The sequence below is a fragment of the Gallus gallus genome, chromosome 5, assembly GCF_016699485.2.
Source record: "Gallus gallus isolate bGalGal1 chromosome 5, bGalGal1.mat.broiler.GRCg7b, whole genome shotgun sequence".
NCBI classification, from domain to species: Eukaryota; Metazoa; Chordata; class Aves; order Galliformes; family Phasianidae; genus Gallus; species Gallus gallus.
Window position 1 is genome coordinate 1,158,796 of NC_052536.1, and position 13,571 is coordinate 1,172,366.

At 41.6% G+C, this 13,571-nt stretch overlaps 1 protein-coding gene and 1 non-coding gene across 2 annotated transcripts in view; both read right to left on the bottom strand.

Annotated features, from left to right (window-relative positions):
* RMDN3 (regulator of microtubule dynamics 3) overlaps positions 1-13,571 on the bottom strand; it is a 31,584-nt gene that overhangs the window by 10,284 nt on the left and 7,729 nt on the right. Inside the window, exons 5-6 of the mRNA XM_420936.8 lie at positions 13,378-13,480; positions 11,766-11,826 (exon numbers count right to left, since the gene is read on the bottom strand). Coding sequence (XP_420936.3) covers positions 11,766-11,826; positions 13,378-13,480 — 164 coding nt within the window. The remainder of the gene's footprint in view (positions 1-11,765; positions 11,827-13,377; positions 13,481-13,571) is intronic.
* MIR1808 (microRNA 1808) lies at positions 5,936-6,026 on the bottom strand. The gene has a single exon (NR_035311.1). It is a non-coding gene; the product is annotated as a microRNA 1808 (primary transcript).

Below are 13,571 nucleotides of genomic sequence, written 5' to 3' on the forward strand. Positions count from 1 at the left end.
CCGAGCACAAGTAGTTATTTTGTGAGCAGTGAAAGCAAGGAAGCTTGATTACCCATGGATTTACACCCTCCCATCTCACCTCCCCACAAACTGGTCTTCCCTGAAACTGGTTCAGAGGCTCAAAATTAAAGCTGAGAAGAAGAAAGAGGCAATTACATCTCCTCTGTGACTTCTTTTGCCATACCCGCAGCCCTGCTCGTGCTGCCAGACCCTCTGTCTCCTCACAATACCCTCCAGGGTCCCAGCTGAATATGGTTCCTCTAGCCATATTATTTAAGTCTTCTGGATATGTTCATTAAATACAACTAGGTCAGGTTTCAGAACACACTACACAGCATTAAGTTCTGGAAACAGCCCTTCTTCTTCAAATGGAAGCTAAAATTCTGTATGATCTTTCTTTATACCACTCCCTCCTTCTCCAGGGCAAGCCTTACAAGCTTGCTCCCATAAATCCAGCAGGATGAAGGGAGCCTACCCTGACCTCTCCAACAACTACCATACCAACATCAAGTGGTGCAATACTCATTTGTCAAGTCAAAAGAAAGATCAGATTTTTTTTTAAGCAGACCATTGACATTTTAGTAAAATGAGCAGTCAACAGCAGACCTGTCATGAGACAAGGGGTAAGAAATAAAGCAAGAGTCCATGCCTGTACTGGAACATGTTGCCCAGAGAAGCTGTGGTTGATCCATTCCTGGCCAGGTTGGATGGGGCCACGGGCAACCTGACCTTGTGAGTGGCAACCCTATCCACGGCATGGGGTTGGAACTAGATGACTGTTAAGGTCCCTTCTCACCTAAGATATTCTATGAATTGGTCTTTCATTGCAGTCCCAGGAAGAGCAGCCTTAGCATGAACCCTCCTTTCCCATTTGTGCCTCAAGATCCAGGACATGGTGGTGGTTTCTACATATGAAACTCTGCTGACCTGAGATTTCTTGAGGTCTTCAGCCTCCCTTCCTCTCCCTCTCTGCAGCACCAGAATGGCTTCCTGCTTTTCTCTCTTCTGCTTGTTTAGCTTGGCCTGCTCTTCAGTACTGGAACTATTTATTTTAATCCCTTTTGTGAAATGCCTTCGGATGAAATGTCACGAGAGGCACTACCAAGTTGCACGAAGGCTAACAATAATAGGATAGATTAAGAATAATGAGTTCGGGCAGGGGATTTCATCTTTTGTAAACATTTGGTAACTACGAGGATCGATGTCTCAGCAGTTGCTTAAACCCTGCATTATGAGACTTGCTGGACTAATTATTAACCAGAACTACTCATTAAGGTCAAACCACACGTTCCCATAGAACTCTCAGCTCGGTAAGGATTTCCCCATTCATTAGAAAATAAACTCTGTGCAGTAGGAGAGGAGGCACCAGCAGATGAGAGCCTGCCTGCTCTTCCTGCTCAAATCCCCAAGCTCAGAACACACAGCTTTGATGGAACTTCATTTTCAACGCTGCACTCTGGCTGACTCCCATTTGAAAGCAGGACTTTTGGCCTCTGAACACAAAATACACAGCCCAGCACCAGCCTCATGGCCAGGGTGGCTTGCCAACCCAAATACAGCTCTTATCTCTTCAAACGCTTTCAAAGACTCACTGGTTAAGTCTGCTGGTGCCTCTTTCTGAATAGGACAAGAAGTAAATTGAGTTGGACTGCTGACAACAGCATGGGGATGTGGAAGCCTTTGCATTTTACTGAAATCAAGTTTTGCTTCACACATATTCAACTAACTTTACGCTGCATACCCAACCAATTAACGAGCTAGATTATACTGCTAGTCAACCAGCACTAGCTGCAAATTGAAAATATCAATGCTAGCCTGTAAATCTGTTTGCTGCTATTCAAACAGCACTGCCAGTAAATCAAGAGAGAGATTGCATCACACACAAGGCGAGGAGATGAAAACCTTAGGTCAGAGCTCAACTTTCATCAACTACAGTCAGATTAAAAGACAGAAAGACTAAAACCCTTCCTAATCAAGTAAATAATTCAGAGGAGCAGAGCTTCAAGGTTTTCTTTATACCGAATTGAGAAGTTTTGGCAATATTTTATGAGTTTTACCAGTTTTTTTTACCTGCCTGTGCACTGAGCCTCTTCACTTGTAAAGGAAGGAGACAGACAACTAGCATTCAGCAGTGCAATGAAACACACCAGAAATTCAAATGTTTATTAATTCTGGGATTCAGTACCTTGGGAGCAAGATTCATAGAAACTTAACCTTAAATTAATGAGCATTGGTCAATTATGGCCATACAGAGCAAAGGGGTTGAGATCAGGCTTTCCTATACTTCAAAACAAGGGAAGACAAGACTGAAGGAAGAAACGAGAAGCTTGTCCAGAGAGCTGGAGAGGAGGCTGGGCTGTAAATTCACATAGCACCAATTATGCTGCATTGTTTCCCATTCCAGCATACTCAGCAGCACTGCACTCTGCAGGCACGGATGGTTTAAATAAAGCGCTCAGTGATACTGGCGAACACACTACGAGTTTAAGCACAATAAACTGCTCTGGATTATAGCAACACTAATTTGCTATTGTCTCAATTTTCCATGGAAATTAAAAAAAAAAAAAAGAAGTGTATTCTCACAGTTGGGGATTACACCACACAATGGAGTGTGGAACAGCAGCTTCATCCCTGTTCTGACTTGCTGCTTTAAACTGTATGACCTAGACACACGTATAAGTATACAGAATTGATTTTATGTAGTTATATAAAATCTTGATACATAAAATCAAGGTTGTATACAGGAACACTTCTCAGAATGCTTTCCACTACTCCTTTGAAAGCATTTCATTTACGAATTCTGAAAGCTGGCTGCTGTCCACAGACATGAACTCATTTCTGTGCAATAGATGTATTTAAAGGCTGCTGTCTGCATTCATCTCAGAACTCCAAGTGTATCTGATGTGAAAGATTCACTCGATACCATTTCCACAATACAACAAAAGCCTATCAATGGTCCTTCCAGATGAGGCATGGAAGAAACAAAGCATACCCAGCCCATGGTATCCATCCCTGTAGCTTCCAGAACCAAAAACAGTTTTAACAGCCAATTCAGATGAAAAGCTTGCTTTTACCTTTGGAGCCATACCAAACTTTGAGATGTTACAACATTTTAGCCTTTGACTGACCCACATGGGTCACCATGCATGGCATTCTGCAACTTTCTGAATAGTTAGTGGATGAGAAGCTTTTTCATGCATATGCACACGTTGTTTTACTGTACAGAGCTTTCTGCCTGTAATAAAGCTGTTTGCTTTACCCGCACAGGTTCTGTACTCTGTCCTTTGGATCTGTGCTTCCAAAGCACAGCACTTTCTTCCCAAAGGAATTCCTCTTTACATGTATATCCCAAACAAAAACCTTCAAACATTCTGCAGGCTTTGTGGGGATATAAAAGCTCATTTTATATAAAATACCTAATTACTCTAGAACTAATACTAGCAGTAGCAACCTTGATTTCCCATGAATTGTAGGCATTCATAGCCAGATGACTGCTTCATACCTGATGAATGACACAAGGTTGATCAAACCCTACCTCTGAAGACCACTAGAGCCATAGCCTAAGACACTGCTCTGTGAGTGTAGATCTTCTTGGGTGAGCCATTTTAAGACTCTACCCCTAAAATTAAAAACCAAACCTAACAAAAAAAAGTTGTAGGAGAAACATCTTGCAGCAGTTCCTCCTGTTATGTGTTGTTGAGGACCACGTTCTTCCAGGAAAAATGGACTTCCTACAGACCTGGTTCTACATTGTAATTAAGGCTTTAACATCATAAGCCTTCAGAGCTACGGGTGTTAAGTGAGGAAGTGTCAACAAAAATATTCCAGATGGCATCTTGGTCTTGCCTAGCATCATCACATTGACTGAGGTTACTGAACATCAAATCCATACAGCTTGTTTGAACCGTCCTCTGCTAAAATGAGTCATCCTAAAGAAAAGAAATGTGCACGAAGACTTTGTTTCCTGCCACTGATGCCTCGTTTCCTGCATTTGATGAAGCCTAAAAATATATATATATATATTTTTTTTTTTTACAGCCATTCTACGCCATGACATTCTTCTAAAACTTTCTAAAGCCAGTTTTGGCTTAGCTTTAGTTTGAGCCAGTCTACCGCACAGGACTCTGAAGGACGTCATCTTGCAGTTTCCATGGTCTCTTCTGATGTCTAAAGGAAACTTTGAAAGCACTATGATTAAATACTTCTTTTATTTTTATTAATGAGTAGCCTATATTTACACTAAACCTCCAAAACAGTCTTTAAACAAGCTCTGAATTATCTACAAGCACTTTAATGCTAGCACTCTTCCTGTACTCAAACTTTTCCGTAGTCATTCTGTTTCTTTTGAAGTTATTATTACTTACTGAAATCTTTCCCATGCTCCTGTGCAAGGATGTTCAATCTCAGTACTTCATGGTAATGACCATAAAATGGTTTTGCTGTTAATATACCCCAAACCCTACTCTACTGATGCCAAACTGAAACTTGTTTCTCTGTTTTCAATGCTCTGGAACACAGCCATATTCTTATCATATAATTTACAAGCTTGTGACAATCTGAGTCGATTAATTATACGTATTTTCTATCTACTTCAACACAGAATTTAATTTTACAGAGATTCTCTGCTATCTGTTGATATGGTTAATTTATGCACCTTACCTATTTTATGCTTTCTTTAACACGCAATGTTCGTACCCTGACAGGTTGGTTTGGGACTACTGTGGAAGCAAAACTTCTAGCTTTACATAGGAAAAGTAAAACAAACAAACAAACAAACAAACAAACTTTGAGCAACCTGGGCTTGAGACACAGGAATTTCTTGGAAAATAACAAGAAATAAACCCCTAAAAAACCCCAAACAAACAAACAAGAAAAAGCCAAACACAAATCACCCAGCAACAGCATAGGTCACTGAGAATTGAAGACTGGCAGGCTGGGAAATGGTGTTATATGAAGTCTCAATGTTGAAGAAGATATCCCATATTCAGATACCTGTGGTCAGTAAGATGTTACAATTCTGAAAAACTACAGGCATTAATGCTGGCAAACAAAGAATACGGGAATGACCATACATAGAGTTGATGTGCAGTTCATCGAAGGGTTAGTGTGGGAGCCTCATTGCTGGAGGTCCTCCTCATCTGGTTTGGAAGATATCCATCAGAAAGCACACGACTTTGTTTTGGAGTGAATAAATTACCTGGGTCTCCTTTATCCCAATTTTACATGATCAACTGTTTTCTGAAACTGACTTAATTAATTGATTGAATGGTGCAGTAAAAGATTCCCCTGACATCAACGCTGTCACTATTAAATAACTTCATTAAGCTGGGTAAAATAACAGATTAAATTTAAATAGATGGCAGGTCAGCCTATGTTTGAAAATTCATCTAGTAATGGGTGGGCGGCAGCAGAGAATCAAATTTAAAGCAGTAGATGATAAGCAGCCCAAGGCAGTAACACGATGCTGTACAAGAATGCCTCAGCTCGAGTGGTATATACAATATTTGAGTAATAAATTAAAAAAGACAATCAGATGGACAGAGTCCACGAAACTACAGGAACAGAAGGCTTGCATAACATCACCATACTCAAATGTTATGGCAAGTAGACCAACTTTTCTCTTACAAATCATTGCACGTGTTAATTTTTTTTTCCAAGTCTAGAGAGCAAAGAATCCTGGCAAATTACAGTAAGGAAGGAGTCTATACAGTTAGCTGGCCAAAACCAAAACTCATCTTCATTCGTGATTGAAGTCAAAACTGATCACTGTCACATAAGAGAAAGGCTGAAATGCCCCCTTTTCCTACCCACACCTCAACCACTGTTTTCTTAATCCTAGAAAAAGCTGAAGTCTTCATTAGTTACCAAAGCTGGAATACAAAACGTGTCTTCAATTCTCTTTGATTTCCAAGTTGGTTTCATCTGTTGAAGATCTCTAGTCTGCCTCAGGAGGTGATGGGAATTGACCATATGTGTTTGCAGAACAATATGTATTCATTCCCAACAAAGCCTGAAGACACAAATAGTAATTATTCCATGAAATGTACCATTTTTGTGCAGTGAGTCTGTGCTCACTTAAACCTCTGGTTTTAGTGGGAAAACTTACAAGTTTTCTCCAGCAACTACTATGAAAGAGCCTGGCACATATCTTGGCAGGATTTTCCTATCATAATGACTTACTGCAGGAACTACTGGTGCTTTCAAGGAAGGTGTCATCCTCATAAGCACTGATGAGAAGGGCTTCAGAACAAAGCCCTTTGTAGTGCATAAATTGTTTCCCAGGTTTGTAGCACCATCGATTTTGCTATGAGGGATTTCTGTTGACATACCCATGCTGTTAAGACCTCATTTCTCAGAACTCATGCTCAAATGTCAGTCACTTTGTGTGCCTAAAAGCTTTTCAAATGGAGAAGACCAGCAGCCAAGAAAGGGCAGCAATGGATATGGTAGCAGTAACGTCGCTCTTCTTTAACTGCGCTGATGGGTTGGACTCAAGCCCTCAAAAAAAGGCAATACAGAAATCTTATGAAGGAACCAAGACCACCTGGGTTTCTCCTGCTCAGAATTGCTGCTGAAAAGGTAGAAACAAGATGGAAAAACAAACAGAACACATTTAATGGAATAGCCTAAATTAGTTGATCTCCTTTCCTTAAAGAAAGCTGCAATCTAAGAAGAGACCTAGTGAGCATAAGCATAACCTTTAGGACTGTTCTCCCTTCTACCCCAATGAAGTTCAAAGCGAGCACTAAGCATAATTAGAAATTACAGCTTTTATATTCAGAACCATATATTTAAACATTATAGAGATAACCTTGTTGCTGACACATCAAAACCACATCTCAGTAGCTGTAGTTTAAAAGCTCTCATCTAGAAGACCTAGATGCAAATGAAACAATACACAAACAAGCTGGAACTCTGTTATTATTTCCAAACAATCTCCCTATTTCTGTAATTTCAGGATTCATCAGAAATGTGAGTAATACCTGAAAACCTCATTAACATCACCTGCTGCTCTCCAACAGCAAGCATGGACCAAGGGATCGTATTCTAGAGAAATACCAGTGGCTAAATTTTTCATGGGAACGAGGTACAGAAACTCAGAATTATTTCCACACTGCACACTTCCCTTTGCACCACTTTCATTAGAACTGTCCCTTAAGAAATGAAGAAAAAAAAAAAAAGGGAACATGTTGGGGCCAATTTGTAGCCAACAGCCTTTGTTTCAGTTTAAACAAGACATCTCTTTTTTTTCTTGTCTAACAGATAAAAAACAACCCACAGACTGTAAATGTCAACTTACTTCACTGTCTCCAAAAGGAGGAGTGGAAAGGAAAGGAAGAAAATTATCCCTGCTGAGATTTTCTCTGTTCCTGCCCATAGTTTTCACAGCTTTCCTCCTCCCTGGCTCTTCTTCAGCATCTCCAGGGTTCAAGACACAGAGATGCTCAGGATGCTGACAGCCTTGGAGAAGGGAAGAACCTTCCCTGAGAACGGGCAGTGCCATCAGGTGCTCTTGCTGCATGCTACTCTTCCTCCTCTATATGCTGAAGTATCTTGCAATGCCTATTCCTGTTTGCTGTACTCTCTTCTGTCCCTAACTGATAGAATCCCCTGTTTAAACCACCTGGGGAACACAAGAAAAGCTCAGCCCAAAATTGAGGCATAGTTCAAAATGAGTCAGCTCTGGGCAGCAATCCACAAAGAGTTAAACCCTGATCTTCCTGATCTTTAAGGCTGCTTGTTAGGTACCTGAAGTTGCACTACAAACACACGCCAAAATGGGTAGGGGATTCTAACAGTGATTAAGCTTTTCCCTCACTTCATTCATGAGGATGTCACACTTCTGTCTAAGCAGCAAAATGCATGGGTTTGTAAAACAGTCTATGGCTTCTCCATCCATCTCAAATAGCAAGCAAGAGTAAACCTATAAGACTGTGCTGTCCTCCTGCTCATGAGCTGAAATGTACTTAGCATGCAAATTACTTAATTGGGCATCATATCTACCTGATCATGGGGGGGACATAGTTTAGTGGGCATGGTAGCAATGGGTTGATGGTGGGACTTAGTGGTGATGGTCTGGAAGGTCTTTTTCAACCTTAATGATTCTATGATTCTGTGATCAGAGATCTTCTACAATTACAGCAAGAGAATTACATTTATGTCAGTATCAAAAAATAAGAATCAGGTAATACCAAGATAGGAGTACACAGGCATAGAGAACACTCGGTAGAGCATCCATCAGCTCACAATACACAAACCTATTCTAAAGGCACTACATACGCCAGACCCTCAGCACAACCCTTATTGTTTCTGGGTTTTAGAAAAGTGCCTGCAAGGAAAGCACAGCCAGAGATGAGTCCCGCTGCGCACAGGCTGACTTGTCTGTGCTGCACACATCAGATCTCAGATCTCTTTCAAGCAGCTCTGCAGAGATGGCTCTTTTGGGACCAGCTGGGTTCCAAGAGCAAATGACCACAATAGCAGCTTTTGTACCAAATGTAATGCCAAGAAGACCCAGGAGATCCATGCAAGGCCTCTCCTCCGCATTTGGGCAGATCCCAAGGCCAGCTCAGACAGTCCCAGATACTTATTGCTTTCCCTCCCGTTCAGAAACCACTCTCACGTTGCCAAAGCCTTCCAGTCACAAAGCATCCCAGGCTGCAGCCACTCATGCTCCAACTGCTGCTGCCTCAGCCAGCTCTCAGCAGTCCCCTCTTGTTCACAGCATTTCTTTCCTCCCTTATTGCTTTAAAATGACTCTCATTACTGCAATAACCACAAGACGGTGAGAGGAAAAACAAGCTTCACTTCCAACGACGATTAAATTGAATGCAGAGCATGTTCTGTCCTGCTTCACAAGCTTAAAGCCAACCAAGCAGGGGATGGTTTGTGTCACAAATAGGAGGGAAGAACACACGGAATCTGTACCAGAGGATGGCATGGGAACGGGAAGTGATTAGAAAAGGATTGCACAAACAGAAGACAGGTCCATCAAGGGCCATCATCTGTCAGCAAACTCACTTCTGTGCTCCTGCCTGTGGGAGTTAAGGACTGCAAACTGAAGCGAAGTCATCATTATATGCTTTCCCTCCTCCCCCTGCCCCCCCTTTACATTTTCCTAAACAGACAGTGTGGTGAACTGAAAGTAATTATAAGCTTTACTCAATTTTAAGCATTACTCACTACTCAACTAAAGGGAAATCAAACTACAGCGTCTTTTGGAATTAGGATTTATCCTACATTTTTCACATATATTCACCTTTGGATGTATGAAGCATCATTTCCTTAGCAATATTTTTTTTTGCCACAGTAAAATTAATTAATGTAAGGAGAGGCTGTAATTAAAACAGCTTGCGACCATCCCATGACCCAGACAGAGCTGGAAAGGGAGTAATTTCCTGTTCTATTCATGACAGCAAGTAATTATTCCTGCGACTGATAAAGGTAGTTACATATTCATTTCCAATAAATCCCAGGCCTCCCACGTGCTGCTCTGCTATTTCCTTTCTCCAGCAGCCCTCTGTGCAGCTGTTCTCCACAATTAACAGCAAGATGCTGATGTGCAGAAGCCTTTCTCCTGTTTGGAAAAAGGACAGGTCCAACAGGACAAGAATTGTGTGCCCTTTAACTAAAGCTGTTCAGGGAAGAAGTGGGCACAGGCTGCAACACAGGTACAGAGAACGCAGCAGTGTGCTCAGATCCCAAGGCTTGGCATTTTATGTTAGAAACACGACTGAACATCCCATTACAGCCACAATACAGCTGTGAATGATGGAGCTAATCTATCAGCATTGTATCCTGAATTAGAACCCTGCCTTGGAAAATGTCAGAAAATTCAGGTACCAAAGTGACTTAGAAACTTCAAGACTCAACATAAAAGCCAAAAGAAACAACACACAAAAACAGATTCTTTCAAGATGTTTGCCTAGCAGAAAATACCGATCATCATAACATGCTAGGGATTAGTTATGTTGTCTCTCCCTTGCTTCATATCAAAGCTTTAATTGAGAACAGCATTTCATTACTAAGAGCTAAAAGGCATGATCTTTCCAAGACGATAAATACTTCTATTTAGAGGTTGGCAGTCCAACCCATCCTCCAAATCAAAGATGCAAAGAATCACCAAGGCTGGAAAAGACCTCCAAGATCATCGAGTCCAACCGTCAAGTTACTCATCTGAGAAGAGCGTGGATGCTGAATGGCAGAGACATTCTGGATCCTGTTTCCCCAGCAGCTTCTAATAAAAAACATTCATTTCACTTTTGCTCTATTTTAAATGTCAGTCACGGCCTCCTCTGGACCCACTCCAACAGCTCTGCATCCGCCTTGTGCTTGTGTACCTTAATGCTTCCCTGCCTCCATACTGAAATCCTAGCAGCTGGAGCATTTATGTGGATATTGCTTGGTTAAGTAACAGATGATTTCATCTTTTATTGCGCATAAAGAAATCTACACATAGATATATCCATGGACAAAGAAAGCCATATGGTGCTACTGCTATTATTTCAACTCACTTCAAAGGCAGAGTGCTCTGCAGAGTGACAAGCAGCACACATGGTCAGGCTACAGCCATTAGACACTTTCCAGAAGACTAAAAATCTGGTGAGAATAATGTTTCTCCTTCCTCCAGAATTAAGATGAATGGGAGAACACTGGCACAGCACTGAGCCCACACTAACAGGCCTAGCTGATTGAAGCAGATACATCACTCCTGACACAAAGCAAGCACCTCTGCGCAGAAAAGCATGATTGAAATGTCAGTAACAGAGTAAAAACCAATAATTAACCCAAGAATGTTGGAGGAACACAAAGGAAAAATCATACATATTTAATATGTAACTCTCAAGACTGCCCCCACAGCTGCGCAGCTGGCTGTGAGCTTTGGCTTGCAATGATATACATCTCACTCTACAGGGATCTGAAAAGGAACCAAAGAAAACAGAGGACTTGTCAAAGAAAATAAAAAGCAAGCCTCACCATACCAAGGGCTCAAACTCAGGAAACTAGTTCTCTGCAGCTTATCTGTGTCAGACATCTTTTGGCAGCTCCTTTACACCCAGGATGCTCAAATATGCATTTTCCCAGGGTCTGTGCAAGAACCAAGTGGTGCTGATGGAGTTTCTGTGCCAAAAGGCTTGCAGCATCCCACCATGGCACAGACGTGGGGCCCAAAAGCCAGCTGCTAAATAAATCATCCTCCACTTTCTGAAAGAGAAATTTCAGCATTCCCTGGAAAGCTTCTAAGGCAAAGTTTCATTCATTTCACCTTTGCAAAACAAATGCACTGAGCCTATAAGCAGACCAAAGACAGGGCATTTTTAGACTGCTGAATTTACACTGGAGCTAAATTTAATAGAGCTCACTGTACTAATTCACCTAAAACCCATTGTATTTCTTCAAGCCTGCATAGAAGAGCATCCTTTGCTACCACCACCACCAGTCTGCCTTGCTGGGTGCAGATGCACAGAAGCCTTTATACTGCCAGAGAACTTCATCTTGTCACAGAGAAATTCACAATTAAAGAGGCAAAAGCAAAGAGAAACAAAGTTTACAACTGCAACAAAACCCCTGCTGTCTATCAAGATATTGCTTATGACAATTAACCAAAGCTGGTAAAAATGGCTTTTTAACAGCTAAAAATAACATCAGTGTAGTGCACTCCTACTAAAAGCAGATGAGCTGTTATTTTTTTCCAAGTTTTTAAATGCAGGTCAGCTCGCAGCAGTTCCCTATGCTTCTTAAAAACAGAACTCAGAGTTACGTACCACTGATGACACTCAGCACTTTGATCCCATTTCTGAAAGGCAATCTCCAGTTCTTCTTTCCCTGCAATTAAGAAACCCAGTCACTTTTCAACTTCTTTCTTTAAGTGTGGGTTAGAGTACAGTAACAGAACGTCATAAAAAGCTATATATTTGTTAGTGTTATAATACTGGGCTCAAAAACATTCTGTTGTACTGGGTTTCAGTGATCAGGTTTTGGTAGCAGCAAGGGCTGCAGGAGAGGTCTCTGCGAGCAGAGCCCAGCAGCTGCTAAGAGCAAGATCCTAAAGGGACCCACCACTGGCCAGAGTGCCTCTGAGAAATCATGTTGAACAAAGGGCAAAACTGCTGTGCAACAGCTGCTGGGATGGACGAGTGAGAAAATGGGAGAGAAGCAGCCCCGCAGCATCCAAGGTCAGTGCAGAAGGAGGGCAGGAGGTGTTCCTGAGCAGTACTTCTGCTGCCCACGGAGGGAAGCTCATGGCAGAGCAGGATAAGAGAGTGAGGATGAAGGAGCAGGGGATGAGTGGGTGCTCTGGACTGACTGCAAAACCCTGTTCCCCTGCACCACTTGAAGGTGGACGAGGGAAAGGTGGTTGCAGTTTGCTTGGAGTTCTCACTGCTCTATTCCATTAGCAACAGGCAATTAATTACAACAGTCTGCGATCTCCCTGTCCTTACTTCAACTCAAAGGCTTTTTTGTCACCCTACTTTTTCCCTCTTTTCTGTTGAGGAGGGGGAGTGAGAGAGCAACACAGCACAGCTCAGCTCCCGGTGTGAAACCATAACCATATATCCCCACAGAATGTCACACTCTCACAGCAACACTGAGCATCCAAAACTGCTCAAAGAGCTCATGCAAATTTTAAGCACAGTAGCAAATTATGTTGACCTGTCAACGTGGTTTCACCCTGTTTGGAAGTACATTCACATGGAATGAAAATATCCTCCTCAACGTGACGAGGAAACAGGATTTTGCAATGGTTTTGTTCTGATTCATTTCACAGCTTTCGATCGTTTGCCCACTCCCCCCACCCCCCCCCTTCAAGAGACTGCAGTCTCATAAAGAAGTAGGAACTAAGCACCTATAAAGGGCAAATAAAGTATCAGAACAGAAGTTAAAATTTTACATTGCTAATGGCTGCAGTGGTCTCCAGAAAATAACAATTATTTAGGTATAGTATTAAACAATTATATTTAGTTATTTGTACTCTAGATAGAGATTATTTAGGACAGAGTCGATTTAGAGCAGTATCTTTTGTTGCACATCTTTAAAGTGAAAAAATGATTTTTTGTTTTATTCTGACCCATCTACAACCTTGAAGACAAACCATGATTGAAATAGAGGAGAATGAAGAAATGAAATGGAATGGATTTCAGTAAGAAACACACATATTAAACTTTGTTTTTGTTATACCTGCATGTGTCAGCAACAAAAAAAATGGATTACAGCATAAACTTACTTATCTTATTATCAGACAGGATATATACGAAATAGGCTTGGTAAAACAACTTCTACATAAGCCCTTGGTCTACTTACACTGCCTTTCAGACAGCAACATTTTAACTCAAGACTGAATGCCCCTTCCCTTGCCTTGAAGGCACAACTCCTTACCATCAGATGCATATGATTTCTTCTCATCTGTGTCTTCTGTGATATCATACATGTCACTATGTGCTCGGGCCAGGCGCCAAAGAAAGTCTCCCTGGTCTGCATACTGCAGTAAAAACACAGTTGAGATACATCAGCCACATAAACCACCCATTCTGCCACCAACTAAGAGTATGGGAAGGAAAAAAAACCCTCAA